The 24187-nt window shown below is 42.8% G+C and overlaps 3 protein-coding genes across 3 annotated transcripts; all 3 read right to left on the bottom strand.

Annotated features, from left to right (window-relative positions):
- Positions 1-2941: 2941 nt before the first annotated feature.
- Positions 2942-6417, bottom strand: LOC132593001 (vomeronasal type-2 receptor 26-like). Its single transcript, XM_060281360.2, has 4 exons — positions 6409-6417; positions 6051-6278; positions 3951-4077; positions 2942-3846 (listed from the first exon to the last, which is right to left on the bottom strand). The coding sequence occupies exons 1-4, from the start codon at positions 6415-6417 to the stop codon at positions 2942-2944; spliced, it is 1269 nt and encodes a 422-aa protein (XP_060137343.2).
- On the bottom strand, positions 6417-7307 carry LOC148684100 (vomeronasal type-2 receptor 26-like). The gene has a single exon (XM_088654840.1). The coding sequence runs from the start codon at positions 7305-7307 to the stop codon at positions 6417-6419; it is 891 nt and encodes a 296-aa protein (XP_088510966.1).
- A 4721-nt stretch (positions 7308-12028) lies between these two features.
- Positions 12029-23284, bottom strand: LOC118095672 (vomeronasal type-2 receptor 26-like). Its single transcript, XM_088654839.1, has 4 exons — positions 22484-23284; positions 22023-22250; positions 13032-13158; positions 12029-12930 (listed from the first exon to the last, which is right to left on the bottom strand). The coding sequence occupies exons 1-4, from the start codon at positions 23282-23284 to the stop codon at positions 12029-12031; spliced, it is 2058 nt and encodes a 685-aa protein (XP_088510965.1).
- Between the last annotated feature and the right edge of the window lie 903 nt (positions 23285-24187).

Here is a 24187-nt window from a genome sequence, read left to right as displayed (position 1 = left end):
TTCCTTACAAAAGGCAATGGGGGAAAAGTGTCAGAGACGGCACCACCTGCTTCTTGCATGTAATCCCAACTTTCCATGGCACAAGTGTTATTTTATAATCACTTTCAGACTTGATTACTGACAGTTTTCTCCTACCCTTTTGAAAGTCTCTGGAGCTTTGACCAAGTGAGCAAATGATAGTGCTGTGGATAATTGCATGTCTATGAAGGGAAATTAACATTTTATATCCCTTTGTTTTGCATCAAGCTGAACTAAGAAATCAAAGAAGGTAGTAGGCAAAGGCACAGCAACAGTATGTGTTGAGAATGTCTCTAGTGTTTGAAGCAAAACACTGTAACCTGTTATGCATCTTTTTGTCTAGGGCCATCTTGGGTGTGTTGACATTGTATATTGCTTCCACATTAGACCATGTCCTTACACCCTTTCCAGTGTGGTGTAGCTTAAAATGGGTTCGGTGATGCCCTGGGAGGCCATGAACCCCGACAGTGACCTTGATCCAGTCATCATGATAATCATCATTCGATCATCATTTTATTTGTATGTTGCCTTTCCACAGGTAAAACAATGCTCAAGACCAGGGGTCGGCAAGCTTTTCTGGCCATGGGCTGGATCATTCCAGTCCATGGGCCAGACATGCGCAGCGCGATGCCAGAAATCACGCCTGCTCATGTCTGCGGTGCCAGAAATCGCTTCTGCACATGCCTGGAAGCCGAAAACCATGTCTGCGCAGAAGCGCTTTTCAGCATCTGGCGAGTCGCCACGCCGGTTTAGCGGGGGACTTGCCGAGCGGCTCATGGGCCGGTTAAACGGCCTCCGTGGGTCGGATCCAGCCCATGGGCCGGAGGTTGCTGATGCCTACTCAAGATGATTTACAATATGAAAAGATTTACATAAATACAAACATGGCAAAGTAGTAATAAAAATATTAAAAGCCACATTAAAAACTACATAACCAAACTGAACAATTTCCACATAAAAGTAAATATACAAAAATTAATATCAATAACAGCAAAAACTCCTGACAAAACTTTCCCTAAAATACCCTAGTCCTTGCTGGGCAACAGCAGCAGCACTTCTAATGAAGCCTGTCAGGTCCTGCCCTAGGCCAGGTGGAGAGGGGCAGGAATGGGGCCCATATCCGCGTCTATCCAAAATTCCATGCTTCATTAATATGTTAGTCATTATGTTTCATGTGAAAACAGAAATGCAATTATCTCCTTTTTCTATAGAATATTGCCTTTACTGTTTTATAGCCTAAATCATCTAAACTCATCATCATATTTGCATAGATTTCAGCTAATAATAATAATAATAATTTATTATTTATACCCCACCCATCTGGCTGGGTTTCCCCAGCCACTCTGGGTGGCTTCCAACCAAATATTAAAAACAGTACAGCATCAAACATTAAAAACTTCCCTAAACAGGGCCGCCTTCAGCTGTCTTCTGAAAGTAGAATAGTTACTTATTGCCTTGACATCTGCTGGGAGGGTGTTCCACAGGGCGGGTGCCACTACCGAGAAGGCCCTCTGTCTGGTTCCCTGTAACCTCACTTCTTGCAATCAGGGAACCGCCAGAAGGCCCTCGGTGCTGGATCTCAGTGTCTGGGCTGAATGTGGGGGTGGAGATGCTCCTTCAGGTATACAGGACCGAGGCCGTTTAGGGCTTTAAAGGTCAGTACCAACACTTTGAATTGTGCTCGGAAACGTACTGGGAGCCAGTATAGATTGCTCAGGACCGCTGTTATGTGGTCCCGGCGGCCACTCCCAGTCACTAGTCTAGCTGTCGCAAGATGTTCTTAAAAATAAGAACATCGTGCATACAATATCAATGATTGTTCACAATTTGCAAGACACTTTCCCTTTCTTAATGTAAAAGGATTCTGTTTGGAGAACGGCAACAAAAATCTATGAAAATTTAAGATAATGGCTGTATTTTATTTCTTGGTGTTTAGTAAAGTTTGAATTAGATGGGCTCACCTAAATGCAACAACAAAAACCCTTTCTCTCCATCCCTAGGTTCTATAGATAATTTGAGATATTTTCAGCCATTTCTCTTACATCCTGCCTGACCTATTTCTCTCACTATTGTTTAGTTGTTACTCGAGTTCTTTTTCATTCATCTCATTTTATGCCCTGCATACATTGGCTTATTTTCAAAAAATCTTTTTCTGAAGGTGAAGGAGCAATTAAACTAAGGAAAAATCATAGGTTTGGAGAGTTCTTTTGTTTGTTTGTTTTTAAGCATTATTGATAGATTTAAAGAAGTGAAAAGTATTCAGAAGTGAAAATTAATATTGGTGTTTGTGGGTGGGAGAGATATGGCCTAGCAGGATTGACGTTTCATGCAGCAAGTGACGTGTGGGGAGTTCAATCCTGCTATCTGGAGAGCGTGGGAATAAAATCCAGTTTCTAGCAGAATTGGCTACTGCACCCAAATTAAAAAGGATTGAATAGTCAGTGTAGCAGTTGATATCTAGGGATTCAATTATGCTTCTTGCATGGTTGTGTCCCTACTGGAGATCCCTAGCATAGTTGAGGTAAGTAGGACTGATCTCCCCACAAAACAGCTGATGTGTGAGGACTTAAATCAGGCATCCCCAAACTTTGGCCCTCCAGATGGTTTGGACTAAAATTCCCATCATCCCTGACCACTGGTCCTGTTAGCTAGGGATCATGGGAGTTGTAGGCCAAAACATCTGGAGGGCCGCAGTTTGGGGATGTCTGACTTAAATCCTGGTGTCTGCAGCCATGTCTCAACCTGCCCCTACTGTGACTTCATATATAAAGTCAGGTGAACGGCTGGCGAGAGTGGTTTGGGGAAAATGGCTTCACAAGGCCCTTTGGGAGACTGAAGGTTTCTGGCCCCTGTTCTTCTAACTGATTTGTACCTGAAATACATGTCCATCAAGCAATAAATAGGAGAACAGAGGACAAATTCCTCAATGTTGTTTCCTCCTCATTATCTGCTCCCTGCTGTTCAGTTCGGGCCTCAGCACAATGATGTAGCACTTAGGGAAAAAGATGCATCCCAGAAGCACAGTACTGGATGTCAAGATGGAGAAGATCTCCACAGCCACCATGCCTTTCCCTCTGGTGCTCAGGTAAGTTGGAACAAAGGACAGCCAAACACTGCAAAATGCCAACATGCTGAATGTAATGAACTTTGCTTCATTAAAACTGTCAGGTAACTTGCGGGCAAGGAATGCCACAATGAAGCTGCTGATGGCCAGGAGACCCATGTAGCCCAGGACACAATAAAACATGGTGACGGACCCTTCATTACACTGTACAATGATTTCTTCATTCACTGAATGCATGTCTAAATCAGGGAAAGGGGGAAAGGTTGAGAGCCATACTGTGCAAAGGCCCAATTGAGCAAGTGAACAGCAACCAGCAATTGAATAAGACACTTTCTTCCCCATCCATTTCTTCACTCCTGATCCTGGTTTTGTGGCCATGAATGCTAGAGAAACAATGGTGGTTTTGGCCAGCACACAAGAAACAGCCACTGAAAAGATGATGCTGAAAGCTGGTTGTCGGAGAAGGCAGGTCACTTTCCCAGGTTGGCCAAGGAATAACAAAGAGGAGAGGAAGCAGAGCAAGAGGGAGACCAGGAGAATGTAGGTGAGGTCCCGGTTATTGGCTTTGACTATGGGGGTATCTTTATACTTAATGAAGGTAGCAAACACCAAGGTTGTGATGAAAGAAAAAGAAGCCGTAGCTGAAGTTAAACCTTTCCCTAAAGGTTCTTCATAAGACAAAAAATGTATGATTTTGGGGATGCACTGATTTCTGTTCTTGCTTGGATATTGATCTTCTGGGCATTTGAAACAGTCTTCCATATCTGAAAAAAATGTGTTGGGATGGGGGAATTCCAGCTTAGTGTCAGTTCATTGAATACAGCAAATTATTTTTTACCCCTTTTTATGGCAAGAGGACATGACCTACCAGTTTGGTTTGAAATATCCCCCTCTGGACATGGAACACAATCATAGCAGCAAAACTTCTCACCCTCCTTCCTTTTCTTCTGATAACCAGGGTGGCAATATTCATTACACAGAGAAAGGGGAACCACCTGTCCATATAAATGTTTTTTATTTTATTTTAAAGAATTAGTTATATTGGAAAAAAATATTTCTCACTTACTGATGAAGTATCATAGCAATGGAGGCAGCCTTACAACACATTCAAATGAAACAAAATAATCTATATACAGTATAGGTGCAGGATGTTTGTGCCAGTGTAACTTGTTTGATTTATGGTAATAAGTATTCTTTCCTCCCTCTCCCATTGCTTTATATGAAATTCAAATTATCATGGCAGATCTCATAGAGGTATCTCTAGGTAAGCTGCCTGAAAATGTTCAGAAGAATACATGCAGGAATGACAAGAGCAGGATGAACGGAATACAGATCGAAGCTTTTTTCTTGATTGTCTTCAATGTGACCTTAAATGTCAGAGGATGTTACTGTGATCTGGCAGGACTTGAATAGCCAACATTTCCATAGAAATCACCCCTAATTCATTCCTGATTCTGCTTTATTGCATCTTGGCATGACTGAGTGTATCTTTACTACTAGTAGAATTGCCATAATGCACCTTTTGATTCTCTTGGGCTTGTTAATCTGGTTTGATTTTTTCATAGTATAAACTGATTATTTTTGTATCATATCTTTGTAAACCACTTAGAGACTATTGTAGTTAAGTGGAATATAAAATGCGTTTTAAAGAGAAGGAATATAGAAGACCTTACAGTGTTGTGATATAGAAACTCAGACCATTGAAAATTTAAAATCAGTAATGTTGAAACTTAGCACCAGCAGTTCTCTTGAATTTTTGACAATGTTTTCTCCCCCCCCCCCCCATTCATCCCTGGAGATGCTAAAGTCTGAATTCCAGACCCATTGCATGGAAAACTTATGCTCTACAGTTGAGCTTCAACACTTTCATGTGTAACAAGCAAAGACACTGTAATGAGTCATATATTGTTGAACTGTAAAGGACCCTAGGGGACCATATCCAATATCTGCTGAAGTGATACGGTAATGTAAATTTCATTGTTGAGGTACTGCACTGCAAAAACAAAGAAAAGAGATAAAGGAGGAAGACAGGCAAGACAGCTCACTAAGATAATGTCAGGTAGACTCAATCTTTGTGTAATGGTGTGTGACAATCCAAACATTTTATATGACATCCATGAAGTTGGCATAATGTGATGTACTATACTATATATATATATATATATATATATATATATATATATATATACTGTATATATATATATCAATGAAGTTGGCCTAATGTGATCTACAAAGAGATACCCTATTTGGAATGTATTGGTATTGGCATTTGTCTTAATGTTAAATGGAATCCAGAAGTCATGATAATGATAATAATAATTATTTATTATTTATACCCCGCCCATCTGGCCGGGTTCCCCCAGCCACTCTGGGCGGCTTCCAACAAAACATTAAAATACAGAAATCCATCAAGCTTCCCTAAACAGGGTTGCCTTAAGATGTATTTTAAAGGTCTGGTAATTGTTATTCTCTTTGACCTCTGGTGGGAGGGCATTCCACAGGGTGGGCGCCACTACCGAGAAGGCCCTTTGCCTGGTTCCCTGTAACGTGGCTTCTCGTAGCGAGGGAACCACCAAAAGGCCCTCGGCGCTGGATCTCAGTGTCCGGGCAGAACGATGGGGGAGGAGACGCTCCTTCAGAGCATAATACACACCCTCCTACCATTAGCCCTTTCACCATGCCGGTCTTTGAGAAGGAGGTGAAAGAACACCAGCAAGGTCATAGATCTCTCCCAATTCCTTCTGAAGCTGGGCAAGTGCTTACTGGGAGCCCTCTCTGCTTTACGCCCAGTTTTGAAGTAACCATTTGGGCTGTCCTAAAACCACCTCTGGTTTCTGAATGTGAAAGGAACAATTGAATTCATTCTAGAGTTTCATGTGCCATTGCAATATAAGGTTATGGAGAAAATATATTCCTTACTTCATAGTTCAATACATTTGGTTCTCCAAGATAGACCTAGAATCAATACCTCATTAAAATATCCATGCCACACAATTTTATCCTCACTAATGGTAATTTCTTTTCTATCAGCAACATGTGGAGCAACACTTCCAACTTTAATTCTCTGAAAGGAATTGTTGGGGAAGGTGACCAGGTTCATGATGTCAAATCCACCACTCATTTCCCATTGATCATTAAAGGACGTGGTTTCTCCAGCTGAGTTGTTAAAAGAGATGTCATGAAGAAACTGGTGGAGCTATTTGAAAAGAGGGAAAGAAATCAAACCAGAATAACAGCATGCTGAAGATTTCAGAATGGATGACCTTTCAAGTTTCATTCATAGAAATGAAATGTAAACCCCATTTCTTAAATGAGAATATGTATACAATTGTCATTATTTATCCGAACAGGACAAAGATAAATCTATTTTCACCCGGTCCAAACTGTTCATTGAAATACGAAGTATTCGTTGAGGAGACATTACCTGCCAAGGCTGCAGAGACTGAAGTTCGACGCTGTTACCAATTACCTTTGATTTATGTTTGGATCTACCAAAATCCATGGCATGCAAAGCATGGGCCAAAGCATAAACAGCATTATAGATACTGTAGCTGTGTCCAGTCATGTGCATTTCAAAAAGACCTGCAGGGAGATTCTCCAGCCTCTCCTCTCCAGTGCAAATGTCATCGTCCATCACAGGCATACCTGGTTCTGGAAAGGTACAATCAAATGCTTGCTCCCAGAAAATTTTAAGGAAACCATCTCTTTCTGACTTGGTAGGGTTTATATTCTGAAGAAATTCCCTGAAACCTGAAACCTCTTTTGTGTGAATAGAAAATAAAATGGTACCCTGGAACATCTGGAAATCCCATCCTCTTAAAGAACCAGCTAATATAAAATCAGTCTGGGTTGTCACAATCCACACCTTTCCAAATAATGGGCTTTCTGCATTTCCTGAATATTGTGAACATATAAAAATTCTCAGTCGCAAAATGATTAAAGATTCTCCATACATGATAATTGTACCAGCTTTTTGATCCTGGAAATATACCTCAACTGGACTTTTATTAAAAAATTGATTCATGAAATCCTCCACATGAGCTTCTTGTTGGATTCTTTTGGTGAAGGCTGAACAGATTCCATTTCTGGAAAACAATGGCTCCAGTTTTCTGAGGAATTGCTCTCCACTGTTATCATCCACAACAAAGAGCCCAACCCAGGTCCACCTGAAATGCTGAAGTAACCATATAATTCCCACATACTGAAGGTTTTCGTTTGGGACCATGTGGTAAAAGGGAGGAACTTCCATTATTTTCATCTCATCTATGGTAAATGAGCCATATGTAAGCTGTAGGAAAACAGAAAGATACTGCATAGACAAGTTAGGAGTAGTCTATTTTTTTCATTAGGGTATTTTTCTGGTCTTTGACATACAAGCAAATTTAATGTCACTAGTTCTTTCTTCTGAACATTATTCCAAGTTATAAATACAGAAAGATATGATATTACCACCAGCACCCTTGCACATATCCTACCTGTGGTATCTTATATCGGGCTAAGATATCCATCAAATGGAATGAAGTGTCAGAGCCCAGTCCTCCAATGACGGCTAGGAGGTTTTTCTCTGTGACACATTTGTAGTTTGGGAAAAACCTATGTGACTTGAAGATAAGATTCAGTGTGGTGCAATAGGTCATCCTTGCATCATAATAGGTGTCACAGATGTGGAAACCAAGTGTCACATTAGGTAGTATTTTGGTATTCTTGTTGATGTCATTTATGGCAAACACCAGAGCCAGAACATGCTGGTAAAACTTGGTAATGACTCTGTCAATAACATTAATTTCATTAATTCAGAAGATGAGTCTACAATGCAGGAATAGTTTATCCTATAAACCACGTAATTCCTGTTTCTAACTGAATTAAGTTGATTTACAGCAAAAGCCAAGGGAAATCCATCCTGCTAAAACTTGGTCACCACACTGAGAATAGAATATTTTTTTTTTTCCAAATTCAGAAGTTTTTCCTACAATGTATGAAGCTGTTACTCTATAATCACTTTAATCTACATGAGCAATTGTATCTTTCAGGAAGGGAAATATATTTTCCAATTGCTCCTGATTACCTACAGACAACTGTTAAAATTATTACCTACCAACCTTTGTTTATATTTTGTTACATATAACATATGAATTTGTCATCTATAATGCCTAGTGCATTAAGAAACTTGGTAATCTTTTGAAAATATGTAATATAAGAAAATACTTCACCTCTAGCCCAGTGCACAAGGAATACACATAAAGATGATTTCTTTGGCTGTTTTTATATTTCCCCATTCACAAATCTTAAAAGCATTGGATACTACCCCATATTTCCTCTATATTTACAAAATTCATGCAATTTAACAGATTTGACTAAGATGATCCTTACTGTGGAATATCAAAGTGATTCTGGGAAGGATGTTGCTTGAACAGAATTTCATGGGAGAAATAAATGATCTGAGAAGTAATCCCACCAATGAGGAGACCCCCTGGCTGGTACCATTCATGTGGTATAGGTAGGGGATCACCTGTGTGACATTTCATGGGACCTACTTTGGACACAGTAGAAGGCAGAAGAAGAAGAAACATTGTTTTTCCTAACATGCTTTCCTCAAATTTTCTCTCTAAATATAAGCCATCCTGCACCTATTCCCTTCTAACCGCCTTTAACAAGGCAATACAAAAAAATTGTCGGAGATGTCCTTGCTTGACTCTTGCATTTAATCCCAACATCTCATGGTACAGGTGTTCATTTATCATCACTTTCAGACTTGCTTACTGACAGTTTTCTCCTACCCTTTTGGAAGTCTCTGGAGCTTTGACCACTTGAATAAATGATAGTGCTGTTGATGACTTTGTGTGCCAGAGGGGAAATGACTTTCTTAGTGTTTTGATACTAAGTGACCCTTATGGTAGGAAACATGTTAGTTCTTGTCTTCCATTTGTGAGCAGAAGTCTTCTGTGGTCCCTAAGAAGATATGATACGGGACCTTGACTCCAGATTTGCATGATCAAAAATATCATGCCTGACTGAACAAGTAGATTTTCCTATTAATCAAAAAGTGTAATTAATACCTCATCTATGGCTCATCATGACATTTAATAATTTCTGTATGTATACTTTTTCTGTATGTATGTATACCCTTTCTGGATACTGTACTGAAAACAGCATATATTTGTTTATTATATCTGCAGCAGTGGTGGGGGGAAATGGAGTTTTTCTATATATGCATTCCCACTTTTGCCCTAAACTGAGGTAGAAATGTAGCTATGTGAATGCACTCCAATCTTAAGTTTTAATGTTGTAAATTTATTTTTATGTTGTAAACTGCTACAGGTTACATTTTATGATTTTACATTAGAAATTCATTTTATTCCCTGTTGTCTGCTGTAAAGGCCTTTGGTCTATATACAATAAAATTGATTGATTCATTGAAATGGTGAATGTTGGGGTGGGAGTTAATATCCAAGGGAATACAACTTTGCTTGTAGATATATATGCATCAAATGAAGAGAAATCTATATTTTATGATAGATTTATAGACAGGTTGCTGGACTTTTCATGTGAAAATTGCTGCCCTATGGGAGACTGGAATGGCATGGTTTCTCCAATACAGGACAGAGCTTTAGGGGAAAATATTAAAGTTGTCCAGGCTAAACTACCTCAGGTTTTATTTGAAATGATGGAAATTGTTGACATATAGAGATATAAAAATGAAGATGCAAAGTGATTTACATATCTCATTGAGAAACCCAGCTCTTAAGAGAAGTGGGAAAACAGCAGAATTTTTTTAAAGAATATTGGTGGAAGTTTTCGGAAAGGGTGGGAGTGGGTTAAAAAGGTTAATTGTATGATTTTAGGCTGGATTGATTGGGAAAGTACGACACTGGTAAGCAGGGCCGTCTTGAGCAGATCGCGCACCCTGGTGCTGAGGGGCGGAGATTGCTCCGCCGCCCACCCCGCCCTCGCAGGACGCAATTGGTTTCCGCGCAGCTTTGCCGCGCGGTGCCCTCCTTGCCAGGCCGGCGCCCAGCTTACCAGCCCCCCGCCATGGTGCACTGCGCCACCGGGGGGCTATGTAGAGCCGGCCCTGCTGGTAAGAAATATGGAATTCACTGAGACATCTGGGGAATCTGGATCCAGGGGAAGGGGGGATGAATTGTTAATAGATTGATTATAAAGATTATGAGAGAGGAGGAAATATCAAAATGGAGTTTCATTGCTGGTAAAATCTAAGCTAAAGGGAGATACAATTAATAGATTATAAGGATATGTTTGAGTATATAGATAGAACTGAATGGTGATAAGTAGAGATGAAATTTTAATTAACATTCATTTAATATTGTGAAAACTGCTGTTTGATTAATTGAAATAGGGAATCAATGAGGGGGGAACCGGGGAAGTCTAAAATGTTATGAAGATTATGTGAGGTTATATTATATATATATATATATATATATATATATATATATATATATATTCTTTTTTCTTTTTGTGTATTTTTCATGTGTTTTTGGGTGTGTATGTATTGTTTTTTCTATGTTTGCAAAATGAATAAAGATGATTTTTAAAAAAAAAATAAAAAGAGAGAGAAACCCAGCTCTTTCTCTCTCTCTCTCTCCCTTTTTCTGTGAAATCATTTATGTTTGGATTTGCAAATACAGAGTTATAAAAATCCAAATATATATCCCTATACAGAGAATTTCTCTGAATCTCGTAACTTCGCCCCACCTCCTACATGGGGTCCCATTTTGAACAACTGTATTGTCTTCCATACTCTAACTTTTATATCAATCCATATTGTCCATGGTATTTGTTACACTACAAGTGAAATATAAATTCTTTCCATCTGATTACAATGGTCTCCTAAATAACTTATAATTTTTTCCCATTCTTTAATAAAGTTTTTGTCCTCTTGGTTTTTGAGTTTTCCAGTCCGTTTTGCCATTTCAGAATTGTCCATCAGCATGGTTTGCCATTCCTCTCTGGTAGGGAACTTCTCTTCTTTCCATCCCTGGGCTAGTAACATCCGGGCAGCTGTTATTCCATACATAAAAAGTATTTCCTGCTCCTTTGGAATGTGAGTACCAGTAATTCCAAATCAAAAAGCTTCTGCATTTTTTTAAAAAAAACTGAGGTTATTTAAACATTTTTTTTCCATTTCATTATATATCGTCTCCCAGGAAGCTTTGATTACCTTACAAGTCCAACACATATCATAAAAGTTACCTTCTTTTTCTATCCATTTCCAGCAGATATTTGTACTTGTCCTATACATTTTTACCTGCTCTTTCTCAATAAGAGATAAGATGTTAGCTACAGAGATGCATAAAGTAGACATCTTACCAAAGCTTTTCTCAGATCACAATACAGTCAATATGACACTCATAAGTTTTATTAGATGGAGGCTTAATGAATTGTTGTTACAACAAGAGAAGGTTGAAGAAGAATGCAAACAAAGGTTAAAATAATTCTTTGAGAATAAGTTTAATAAAGACATAGGGATACAGGCAGTTTGGGATGCAAGTCAAGCTTACATAAGAAGCTTTTCCATAAAATGAAAAGAAAGAGACCAGAGAAACTACAACAAGTTTTATGTGTGATTAGATGCAAAGAAAAAGAACTGGAACAATCTCCAACTAAGAGAAATATAACTTAGCAAATAAAGATGTTGCAGCGACAGCTATCTATGCTAACAATGCAGGGGAGAGAAATGAAATTGAATATGCCCCTGTTATTCTAACAGATATGTAAGCAGGGGCGTTGCTAGCCGCTTTGACACCCAGGGGGTCAAAGCGACAGCACCCAAGTGGGCAGGGCGCCACGCTACAGTGTCGTGACGTCACGACGCGCGGGCATGACGCCCGCCGTGGTTTAACGCCCCATTTGCTCTGCCCCTGTATTTAAGGGAAATACGTATCCATTGTGCAAATCAGCATAATTGTGGAAATGAAGGCAAATTCCTCAATGTTGTCTCCTCATAATCTGATCTCTGCTGTTCAGTTCAGGCCTCAGCAAAATGATGTAGCACTTAGGGAAAAAGATGCATCCCAGAAGCACAGCACTGGACGTCAAGATGGAGAAGATCTCCACAACCACCATGCCTTTCCCTCTGGTGCTCAGGTAAGTTGGAACAAAGGACAGCCAAACACTGCAAAATGCCAACATGCTGAATGTAATGAATTTTGCTTCATTAAAACTGTCAGGGAGCTTGCGGGCAAGGAATGCCACAATGAAGCTGCTGATGGCCAGGAGACCCATGTAGCCCAGGACACAATAAAACATGGTGACAGACCCTTCATTACACTGTACAAGGATTTCTTCATTCACTGAATGCATGTCTAAATCAGGGAATGGGGGAAAGGTTGAGAGCCACACTGTGCAAAGGCCCAATTGAGCAAGTGAACAGCAAACAGCAATTGAATAAGACACTTTCTTCCCCACCCATTTCTTCACTCTTGATCCTGGTTTTGTGGCCATGAATGCAAGAGAAACAATGGTGGTCTTGGCCAACATGCAAGAAACAGCCACGGAAAAAATGATTCCAAACGTTGGTTGTCGGAGAAGGCAGGTCACTTTCCCAGGTTGGCCAAGGAATAACAATGAAGAGAGGAAGCAGAGCAGGAGGGAGACCAGGAGAATGTAGGTGAGGTCCCGGTTGTTGGCTTTGACAATGGGGGTATCTTTATGCTTAATGAAGGTAGCAAACACCAAGGTTGTGATGAAAGAAAAAGAAGCTGTAGCTGAAGCTAATCCTTTCCCTAAAGGTTCTTCATAAGACAAAAAATGTATAATTTTGGGGTGGCATTGACTTCTATTCTTGCTTGGATACCGATCTTCTGGGCATTTGAAACAGTCTCCCATGTCTGAAGAATGTATTGGGGTGGGGGAATTCCAACTTAGTGGCAAGTCATTGAATACAGAAATTTATTTTTACTCCTTTTTATGTCAAGGTGACATGACCTACCAGTTTGGTTTGAAATTTTCCCATCTGGACATGGAGCACAACCATAGCAGCAAAACTTTTCACCCTCCTTCGTTTCCTTCTGATGACCAGGGTGGCAACATTCATTACACACAGAAAGGGGAACCACCTGTCCATATACATGGTTGTTTTTTAAAAAAGAATTTGTTATATTGAAAAAATATATATTTCTCATTTACTAATCAAGTATCCTAACAATGGAGACAGCATTGCAGCACATTCAAATGAAATGAAATGAAATGATCTATTAGATAAAGATGCAGGATGTTTGTGCCAGTGTAACTTGTTTGATTGATGGTAATAGGTATTCTTTCCCCCCTCTCCCATTGCTTTATGTGAAATTCCAATTATCATGGCAGATCTCATTGAGGTGTCTCTAGGTAAGTTGCCAGAAAATGATCGGAAGAATGCATGTAAGATTGACAAAATCATGATAAACAGAATACAGATTGAAGCTTTTGTTCTTATAATGATTGTCATCAAGGTGACTGTGGCTTTTGCCCGTTCTTTTGGAAACGTCTGTACAGGGGAGAGAGAAAGGGTTAATAGGTAGACCAATAGAAAACCCCAGAGGCAGAGCCTACCTGCTTTTAAAAGGCTTAGCCAGAGGTTTAGATAGTTGGGAAGACAGTTGAAAACAGAGAGACAGTCAGTTCGCTTGGTTTCTTGTGGGTGGGAGGAATGGGATTCAGATTGGGTTAGAGACAGAGGGGAGACAAAGAGAGTGCATCGGATTACAGTGTTTCAAAGTATTTAAAATGTGTTTGTGTTCACAATAAACTGGAATCTTTGTTAATACGTTACAACCTGACTGAGTCTGAATATATTACCGGGGAAACCTGGTTGGTGGCAGTGGAAGAGAATAGATGTGGTGGCACAGGTCAATAGTCCATGGAATGACCGGGGGCTCTGTGTGAACGCCACAGTGACCTTAAATGTCAGTGGATGTTACTATGATCTGGTAGAAATTGAATAGCCAATATTTCCGTAAAAATCATCCCACATTCATTCCTGATACTACTTTATTCCATCCTGCCATGACTGTGTTTTTACTAGTAGCAGAATTGCCATTATGCCCCTTTTGAACTTCCAACACATAGAGTTGTTCTTGTTTGATTCCAGTGGTCTTGCTAATGTGGTTGGATTTCATAGTATGTATTAATAAGTGATGGCGAACCTATGACACGCGTGTCAGATGTGACACGCAGAGCCCTCACTGCTGGTACGCGCCCCACCGTCCCATTCGCGCTGTAATTGTTGGTTCCCCCCCATTTGTTCTCCCGCTCCTCTTACAGCTTGTCTCCGCTACAGCTTGTCTCCGTTGTTAAAACCCAGATCCTTTTGTTGTTGCTGCTGCTGCTGGTAGCCAGAGATTGGTTTTTTAACCCTTTCTGTGCTGTTTTTTTCTGGCGCTTTGGCAGACTATGATTGGGTGTAACAGCATTCATTTTTTAACCCATTCTGTGCTGGGGTTTTTTTGCGCTTTGGCAAACTATGTCGGTGCTGCGTCTTAGTTCCAGCGAAGGTATTATTCATCATTTATTTCTGTTCTCCCCCCCCCAAAAAAAAAGCAAGGCAAATTTTGCACCTCCCCCTCCAAAAATTTGGTCAGCAGCTCCCCCCAAAAAGCTCAACAACTCTGGGCACTTTATGATAAATAAGGGTATTTTGGTTTTGTTTGGTTAAATAATTAGTTTTTGGTTTATTAAATACAGTTATATATTACAATTATACATTTTTGTTATTTAAACTATAAATATCGTGAAATTATGGTGTTTTTCTCGAAGTGATACACCACCTGAGTTATGCTCTGTTTTTTGGCGAATTTTGACACACCAAGCTCAAAAGGTTGCCCATCACTATATTAAGTAGTGAGTAGACATATCAGACGACACAGCGATTTCACCAAGTAGTCCTTTATAGGTGAGCTGGAACTAAACTGAACAGCTCAGTCGGCCTGCTTTATATAGGCAGCCAGCTGTCAACACTGTAACAACAACAGCCTAAATTAACTGATGTGTGCCTGGGTGAAAACTATATACACAATACCCCTGGTGGCCAGGGTGAGAACTTGAATACATAACACCCCTCCACCGAGATAAGGCATTAGTTACTGTCAAGGGGACTCCCTACAGGGAGCCTCCCCCTGTCATCTTGACCAGCACTTCGCCCAGCGACAGCACGAGCAGCGAGTCAGAAGGAGGGAATGAGGAATGGAGTGGATTGGAGAGAGGGCTCAGTGAGGTGTCTGAGCCCTGGCAACGCTATGGAGGACAGAGAGTGCAGGAAGGCTAAGAGACATCTCAGAGCCCTGGCACTGCTCTGGTTGAGGGTCAGCGGATGAGGGACTCAGTGAGATGTCGGGGCCCAGGTGCCACCCCAGCCAGCAAGAGGGGAGACCTCTCCTTCCGGCACCCGAATTGAGGCACGCGCCCACACGTAAGGCGAAGGGGCGGCGTTTTGGGGTGCCCAGGCTTTTATGCTGGCCGAAAAGCAGGCGGCAGCCATTGCCAGGTTCTGAATCGGACTAGGCGGTCATGTTTTCTGTTATCTCTGCACTGTAAATAGTATGCACAATAAAACTCTTAAAGATTATCTGAAGAAGTGTGCATGCACACGAAAGCTCATACCAAAATAAAAACTTAGTTGGTCTTTAAGGTGCTACTGAAGGAATTTTTTTTATAAAACTCTTAAAGACAGTGCAGACTGGAGCATCTTGACTCGAGAGTAGCCACAACAATCCCCTGACAGTTACAATCATAATGGTTCCTTTACAATACTCTTATTGGTTTCAGTAAGGCACGTTAGAGCAGTGTTTCCCAACCTTGTGCCTCCAGATGTTTTCGGACTACAATTCCCATCATTCCTGACCACTGGTCTTGCTAGCTAGGGATGATGGGAGTTGCAGTCCGAAAACATCTGGAGGCACAAGGTTGGGAAACACTGTGTTAGAGTATCGATTCCAAATTTACAAGTTCTCAGGCATAACCGTTTTACTATCACTATATTTGTCCACAAGACTCACCATCACATATTAACTGACCCTATGTACCATACAGCGTTTCATGTGTAGTTTGTCCTGTGAACATAGTCTTTTTAACAAGCTGGGCCCTTGGAAACCCTGGCGGACCGCCGAGGGCCAGTACCACTGGAATCTCACCTTCCATTAGCGACCCCTCTGGAACTGGGGCCACAGTTGGGGGCACAGTGGTAATGTCCAAATCCCCAACCATGCGCCTTAGCTGGTTTATGTGCCGGCGCCATAAGTGCCCATTCTCAAGTGCCACCTGGTATGAATGGGCCCCTGTGACTCCCCCTATCGTGGCTGGCACCCAAGGAATGTCCCCCACAAAGTTCCTGGTAAAAACCTGATTCCCCGGAATGAAGGGCTGTAGTGCATTAGTACATTCTGGGGGCTTGGCAACACCAAAGTCCAGGTGCAGCCGGTCAAGCGGAGACCTGAGATGGCAGCCCATAAGCAGTTCAGCCGGGCTCCGCCCTGTGGCTACATGAGGGGTGATATGCTGCCTGAGCAAGTACAGTGGTCCCTCGACTTACGAATGTTATCCATTCCGAAGGCACCTTCGTAGGTCAAAAAATTCGTAAGTCAAAAAACGCCATTGGGAACACAATTTCCCATAGGAATGCATTGGAAACGGAAAAAAAAAACGTAAGTCAAAGCAACCCTATCTAAAAATTTGTAAGTCGAAAAATCCCTATCTAAAACTGCTGCGGTTTGCTTTCGGATGTCGAGACATTCGTAAGCGTGCAGCCATTACCCCCATTCGTAAGTCGAAAAATTCGGTTGTTGAGTCGTTCGTAAGTCAAGTTACCACTGTATTCAGTGACCCACTCGTGCCAGTCCCTATGGTCCAGGCATGCCAGTGCCTCTTTTGCCGAGCGCACCATTCTCTCTGCCTGCCCGTTGCTGGCCAGGTGAAATGGTGTCATTAGGGCATGGCGGATTCCCAGACCCAATAGGTACTTTTCAAAAGTGCCTGATGTGAACTGAGGTCCATTGTCTGAGACGAGGACATCAGACACGCATGAGTTGCAAACAGGCCCCGCAGCATCCAGATGATGGCTTCGGTAGTGGTGGAGGGCATCAGGGCCACCTCCAGCCATTTAGAATTAGGTGTCCACCACTACCATAAAGATCCGGCCATGAAAGGAGCTGGCAAGATTGATGTGTACCCTCAACCAGGGTGCCTTAGGCATCTCCCAGGTGTCGCCCTTAGCTGCCGGCGGTGCAGATCTCTACTCTTGGCATGCTTGACAGGAGGCAACACAAGAGGTGAGGACATCATCCATGTTAGGCCATCAGACATAACACTGAGCCAACACCTTCATTTTGACAATCCCCGGGTGGCCGATGTGCAGAGCCTCAAGAACGTGTTGGCGGAGTCTTTGGGGAACCATGACTCAGTCTCCCCACAGTAGGCAGCCACGATGAGCTGAGAGCTCGTGCTGTCTGGTTGCAAATGTCTTTTGCAACTCTGGTGCAAAAGACCCTTCCGGCCACCCCCTCCACACCCAGTGGAGTACACGGTTGATGGTGCGGTCCTGGGCAGATGCGGAGGCTACATCGGCAGCCGATACTGGTGCAGCTGGGACGTCTTCAATCAGGAGGAGTACTAAGCAGGAGCTGGGTCTTCCACAAGTGCTGGAAGAGGGCAACAACTGAGAGCGTCGGCGTGGCACATCGATTTTCCAGGGCGATGGACGAAGTGGTAGCTTTAAGCTGCCAAAAAGACAGTCCATCTCAGCATGCATGGTGAGAGAACCGGTGGAGTTGGTCGATGACCAGTGAGGAGGACCAGGAGCAGTTTGTGGCGAGTGATGAGGTCAAAGGTACTCCCGTAGAGGTATTTGTGGAACCTCTTTACTCCAGTCACAAGTGCCAGTGCCTCCTTGTCGAGCTGGCTGTAATTCCATTCAGCTGGAGTCAGTGTCCGGGAGAAGTAGGTGAGCAGTGTTTCCCTTCCACCTGGCAACCGGTGACTGAGGACAGCGCCAATGCCAAAGGGTGAGAACCAGCAGCCTAGCTTCACTGTACTGTACCAGCACACTGTCCGATGAGAGGAGGGCTTTGACTGTGTTGAAGGCCGCCATTTCCCAATGACCCCAGGACCCCACGGTACCTTTGTGCTGAGGAGGTGGTGTAGAGGCTCAGCTAGCATTGCTTTTGGGGGCAGGAACATGTTGTAGAAGTTCAACAGCCCCAGGAGCACCTCTACCTTGCTTTTGGGAATTGGGGCCTGCTGAATGGCCCAGATCTTGGATGCAGTCGGGTGAAGACTGGAGGCGTCAATAAGGTAGTCTAGGAACTCCACCTGTGGAATGGTGATCTGGCACTTTTCTTTTTTTACTTTGAGTCCAGCCTCCTGGAACCTGGTCAGCACAGTGCAGATGCGCTCAAACAGCTTCTGATTTGAGTCTGTGGATACCAACACGTCATCGAAATAGAGTTCCACACCCGGAGGTCCCTGCAGGAGACGCTCCATGAGGCTTTGAGAGATGCCAGGAGCCAAACTCACCCTGAACTGCAGCCGGCAGCACTGGAACACCCCTCAGTGGGTGATGATCGTCTGTGCTTCAGCGGTGGCAATGTCGACGGGCAGTTGTTGATAGGCTTGGGCAAGGTCCAGTTTAGCGAAGACATTGCCATCATCCAGGGAGTGCAGTAGGTGGTGGAAACCGGATAAGCATGCTGCTGAAGTGCCTTGTTGATCATGCACTTGTAGTCTGTGCATATTCTCACCACTTAACAGGCGTGAGGATGGGGGTTTCCCACTTGGCATGGTCAATCGGCTCCAAAACGCCTTGTGCTATCAGCTTGTCAAGTTGTTTGTCCACCTTAGCCTTGAGAGAGAACGGAACCTGGCGTGGCTTTAGCTTGATGGGGGCAATTTGTGGATCAAGGCTAAAGGATATGGGCGTACCTGTATATTGGCCCAAAGTGCCATCGAAAACCTCAGCAATGTCTTTGATTAGCCATCAACCTCCGTGTTGGAGAGGCAGTTGATGCTGGTGACTTCCAGGCGGAAGGCATCAAAACCAGTCTAGCCCTAGGAGATTAGGCTGCAGGCCTTTAACCACCACCAGTTGGAGCAGGCCCAAAAAATTCTTGAAAGCGATCCGCAACCGGCTGATGCCTACCACAGGGATGTTGTTTCCCTGGTAGTCTCTCAAATGTATGTGGTGTGGGTCAAGTTGTCTCTTGGACAGCTTGGGCACAAGTCTTTTTATGGTGCTCCAGGATATGGAGGACATGGCAGACCCTGTGTCGATCTCCATGTCACACAGAACTCCTTTGATAAGCACAGTGATGTGTAGCTTGCGATGCGTAGGCGAGTCAGTTTGGCCAATCGTGAAGCCGGACAAGCAGTGACAGTTGGTGAGGGTGAAACAGCTTCTGTTGGGTGAAGACTTAGACTTGCGAGACGGTGACTTGCAGATTGGCAAACCTTAGCGATGTGGCCCCTTCCGGAGCATCGGCGACAGATGGCGTCTCTGAATCGACACTTGATACGGGAATGATTGCCTCCACACCCAGCACATTCCGATTTGTCCTTGGGCCTCTGTTTAAACCTCCAATGCTCCCGCTTTGCCTGGTGCACGTGATTGTCTTCGCTGGAGGACGCCTCGATACTGCTGGCCTCCTCGTGGTGCAAAGGAATTGGTTTCTTAGGAGGATGTGGGTTGCTGTCCTTGCGAATCTCCTGGGTGGAAAGTTCAGCAGCTTCTGAGGCCGCTGCCTACTCGATGGTCTTCTGCAGTGTGAGGTCTGGCTTGGCGAGGAGACGCCATTGCAGACGGTTGTCCCGAACCCAGCAGACAAGTCGATACATCAGGGCATCATCTAAGTCTTGGAACTCACAGTGCAGTGCGGCCTTTCGGAGGGCGGCAATGTAGCTGTTTATCGACTCCCTCTTTGCCTGGTCCTGGTGGTAAAACGCATGGCGGACAGCAATTTTGGACGGCTTCGGAGCATAGTAACTTTTTAGCTTCTCTTTTAGCATGTCTCACGGCGCTGCCTGGATTGCTAATGGCAGGACCAAAACCCGGCTGTCTCGAACGCCTCAGGCCCGCAGAGGCTGAGGAATAGGCCCCGCTTACGCTCCTCGGACCCTCCCGTCAGCTCATTTGCTTGGAGGTAGCAGTCAAACTGAGCGAGGTATGAGTCCCATGATTCAGAGGCTGGAGCAAATGGCAGTAGAGGCACGAGTGAAGCTATAATTCCGATGCCAACGTGGTGGGTGATGGGGTTGAACACACTGTTCTAGCCAGTACGGTCAGCTCTGAATTGGGTTCTGTTCAGTGATTTTGCTCAGTGTTTCAGCTCAGTGATTCCACTCAGTGAGTTTCCGAATCTGGCTGTGCTCTGATGTCCATCCATCCCATCCTCATTGCCAGAATTAAGTAGTGAGTGTACATATCAGACACAGTCAGACACAGTCCTTTATAAGTGAGCTGGAACTGAACTCAACAGCTCAGCCAGTCTGCTTTATATAGGCAGCCGACTGTCAACATCGTAACAACAACAGCCCAGGGTTTCCCACCTAAATTAACTGACATGTACCTGAGACATAATTCAAATTGATGCTTTTGAATTATGGTGCTGGAGGAGAATCTTGAGAGTCCCATGGACTGCAAGAAGATCAAACCTATCCATTCTTAAGGAAATCAGCCCTGAGGGCTCACTGGAAGGACAGATCGTGAAGCTGAGGCTCCAATACTTTGGCCACCTCATGAGAAGAGACGAATCCTTGGAAAAGACCCTGATGTTGGGAAAGATTGAGGGCACTATGAGAAGGGGACGACAGAGGATGAGATGGTTGGACAGTGTTCTCGAAGCTACGAACATGAGTTTGACCAAACTGCAGGAGCCAGTGCAAGACAGGAGTGCCTGGCGTGCTATGCTATGGTCCATGGGGTCACGAAGAGTCGGACACGACTAAATGACTAAACAACAACACCTGAGTGAAAACTATATACACAATACCCCTGGTGGCCAGAGTGAGAACTTCAATACATAACAGTATGCTGATTATTTTTGTATGATATCTTTGTAAACCACTTTGAGACTACTGTGGAATATAAATTACATTTTTTTAAAAAACAAAACAAAACAGAAATACCGAAGACATTACAGTGTTGTCAGATAGTAACTCAGACCATTGACACAGTAATATTGAAGCTTTGCGCTGGCAGTTCTCTAGAATGTCAGGCAGGGTTTTTCCTCACTCATTCCTGGAGATGCTAAAGATTGAGCATGGAACCCATTGTATGGAAAACATATGCTCTACAATTGAGCTCCAACTCTTTCACATGTAACATGCAAAGACAATGTAATGAGTCATATATTGTTGAATTGGAAAGGACCCTAAGAGGCCGTGTGGGTCATCTAGTACAATCCAATTTCTGCTGAAGTGATATGGTAGTATAGATTTCATTGTTGAGATGCTGCACTGCAAGAGCAAAGAAATGGGACAAAGGAGGCAGACAGGCAATACAGCTCACTAAGATAATGTTGTCAGGAAGACACAATCTTTGTGTAATGGTGTGTGCCAATCCGAACATTTTCTATGGTTGATTTCAGTAGATCATGACATCCGTGAAGTTGGCATAATGTGATGTACAAAAAGAAACCCTTTATTGATACTGGCATTATTCTTAATGTTAAATGGAGCCCAGAAGTCATGACAACACAATACCCACCCACCCAAGAGTGAAGAAGGGGAAAGAGCATCAGCAGGGTCATAGATCCCTCCCAGCACCTTCCCAAGCTGGGGAAGTGCTTAATGGGCACACTCTACCAAAATACTCTCTGGTTTCTGAATGTAAAAAGGAATCAATGGATTCATTCTAGAGCTTCGTGTGCCGTTGCCATATCAAGTTGTGGAAAAAAGATTACACCATACTTCATAATTCAATACAATTTGTTCTCCAAGATAGACCCAGAATAAATACCTCATTAAAATATCTGTGCCACACAATTTTGTCCTCTGTAATGGTGAATACTTTCCCTTCAGGAGCATAAGGAGCAATGTTTCCAACTTTAATTCTCTGAAAGGAATTGTTGGGGAAGGTGACCAGGTTCATGATGTCAAATCCACCACTCATTTCCCAGTGATCATCAAAGGACATGGTTTCTCCAGCTGAATTGTTAAATGAGATGCCTAGAAGAAACTGGTGGAGCTATTTCAAAAATAAAAGGAAAGAAATCAAAAACAGAATAACAACATGCTGAAGATTTCAGAATGGCAATCCGTTAAAGTTTCAGTTTTAGGAAGGAAATGTAAGCACAATTTTTGAAATGAGAAAGATGTTGAATATCTTCATTATTTATCCAAACAGGACAAAAAATAATGTATTCTCAACCTGTAGCAATCGATCACTGAAATAAGAAGAGTTTGTTGAGTAGAAATTACCTGCCAAGGCTGCAGAGACTGAACTTCAACACTGTTACCAACTGCTTTTGATTTATGTTTGGATCTAGCAAAGTCCATGGCATGCAAAGCATGGGCCAAAGCATAAACAGCATTATAGATACTGTAGCTGTGTCCAGACATATGCATTTCAAAAAGACCTGCAGGGAGACTCTCCAACCTCTCCTCTCCAGTACAAGTGTCATCATCCATCACAGGCATACCTGGATCTGGAAATAAACAATCAAATGCTTGCTCCCAGAAATATTGGAGGAAACCATCTCTTTCAGTCCTGGTAGGGTTTATATTCTGAAGAAATTGCCTAAAACCTGGAACCTCTTTTGTGTGAATTGTAAATACAATGGCACCCTGGAACATCTGAAAATCCCATCCTCTTGTAGCACCGATTAATATAAAATCAGTCTGAGTTGTCAGAATCCATACCTTTCCAAGTAATGTGTTTTCCGTATTTCCGAAATCTTGGGAACGCATAAAGGTTTTCAGCCGTAAAATGGTTAAAGAATCCCCATACATTATAATTGTACCAGCTTTATGATCTTGGAAAGATATTTCAATTGCACTGGAATCATAAAACTGGTTTATGTAATCCTCCATGTGAGCTTCTTGTGGGATTCTTTTTGTGAACGCTGAACAGATTCCATGTCTGGAAAACAATGCCTCCAGTATTTTTAGGAATTGCTCTCCACTGTTATCATCCACAACAAAGAGGCCAACCCAGGTCCACCTAAAATGCTGAAGTAACCATATAATTCCCATATACTGAAGTTTTTCATTTGGGACCATGCGGTAAAAGGGAGAAACTTCCATTATTTTGGTCTCATCTATGGCAAATGAGCCATATGTAAGCTGTAATAAAATGTACAGATACCACAGAAATGATGATGATGATGATGATGATGATGATGATGATATTGATATATTTATACCTCACCCATCTGACTGGGTGGCTCTCACCAAATATTAAACAGAATAAAACTTCAAAAATTTAAAACTTCCTAAACAGGGCTGCCTTCAGATGTCTTTTAAAAGTCAAAGAGTTGTTAATTGCCTTGCCATCTGATGAGAGGGCATTCCACAGGGCGGGTGCCACTACTGAGAAGGCCCTCTGCCTGGTTCCCTATATCCTCGCAGTGAGGAAACTGCCAGAAGGCCCTCGGTGCTGGACCTCAGTGTCTGGGCAGTTACCCCATTCAGGACCAGGGAGTCCTCCACACCCACCCGCCTCCTGTCCCCCCAAAACAGTACTTCTGTCTTGTCAGGATTCAACCTCAATCTGTTGTTAGCTGCCATCTATCCTCCAACTGCCTCCAGGCACTCACACAGAACCTTCACTGGTTCTGATTTTAAAGTAGAGCTGCGTATCATCCACATACTGATGAACACCCAGCCCAAACCCTCTGATGATCTCTTCCAGCAGCTTCATGTAGATGTCAAAAAGCATGGGGGAGAGGACAGAACCCTGAGGCACACAACATTTGAGAGCCCAGGGGTCTGAACACTCATCCCCACCACCACTTTCTGAACACGGCCCAGGAGGAAGGAGAACTTAGGAGAAGCCTTTTTATTTTCTTTAGGAGGCTGTTGTTAGGAACTTCTGCATGACAAAATATATTTTTCAAAACATTTTTGAAGTTGGTGAGAGATAGGATCTTTTTCTGGCTGAACTTTCTCAAGTTATGATTTTTA

The sequence above is a fragment of the Zootoca vivipara genome, chromosome 12, assembly GCF_965207765.1.
Source record: "Zootoca vivipara chromosome 12, rZooViv2.hap1.1, whole genome shotgun sequence".
In the NCBI taxonomy this organism is placed as follows: domain Eukaryota; kingdom Metazoa; phylum Chordata; class Lepidosauria; order Squamata; family Lacertidae; genus Zootoca; species Zootoca vivipara.
The sequence above is the reverse complement of the archived record's forward strand: the minus strand, read 5'-3'. Positions and strand labels throughout refer to the sequence as shown.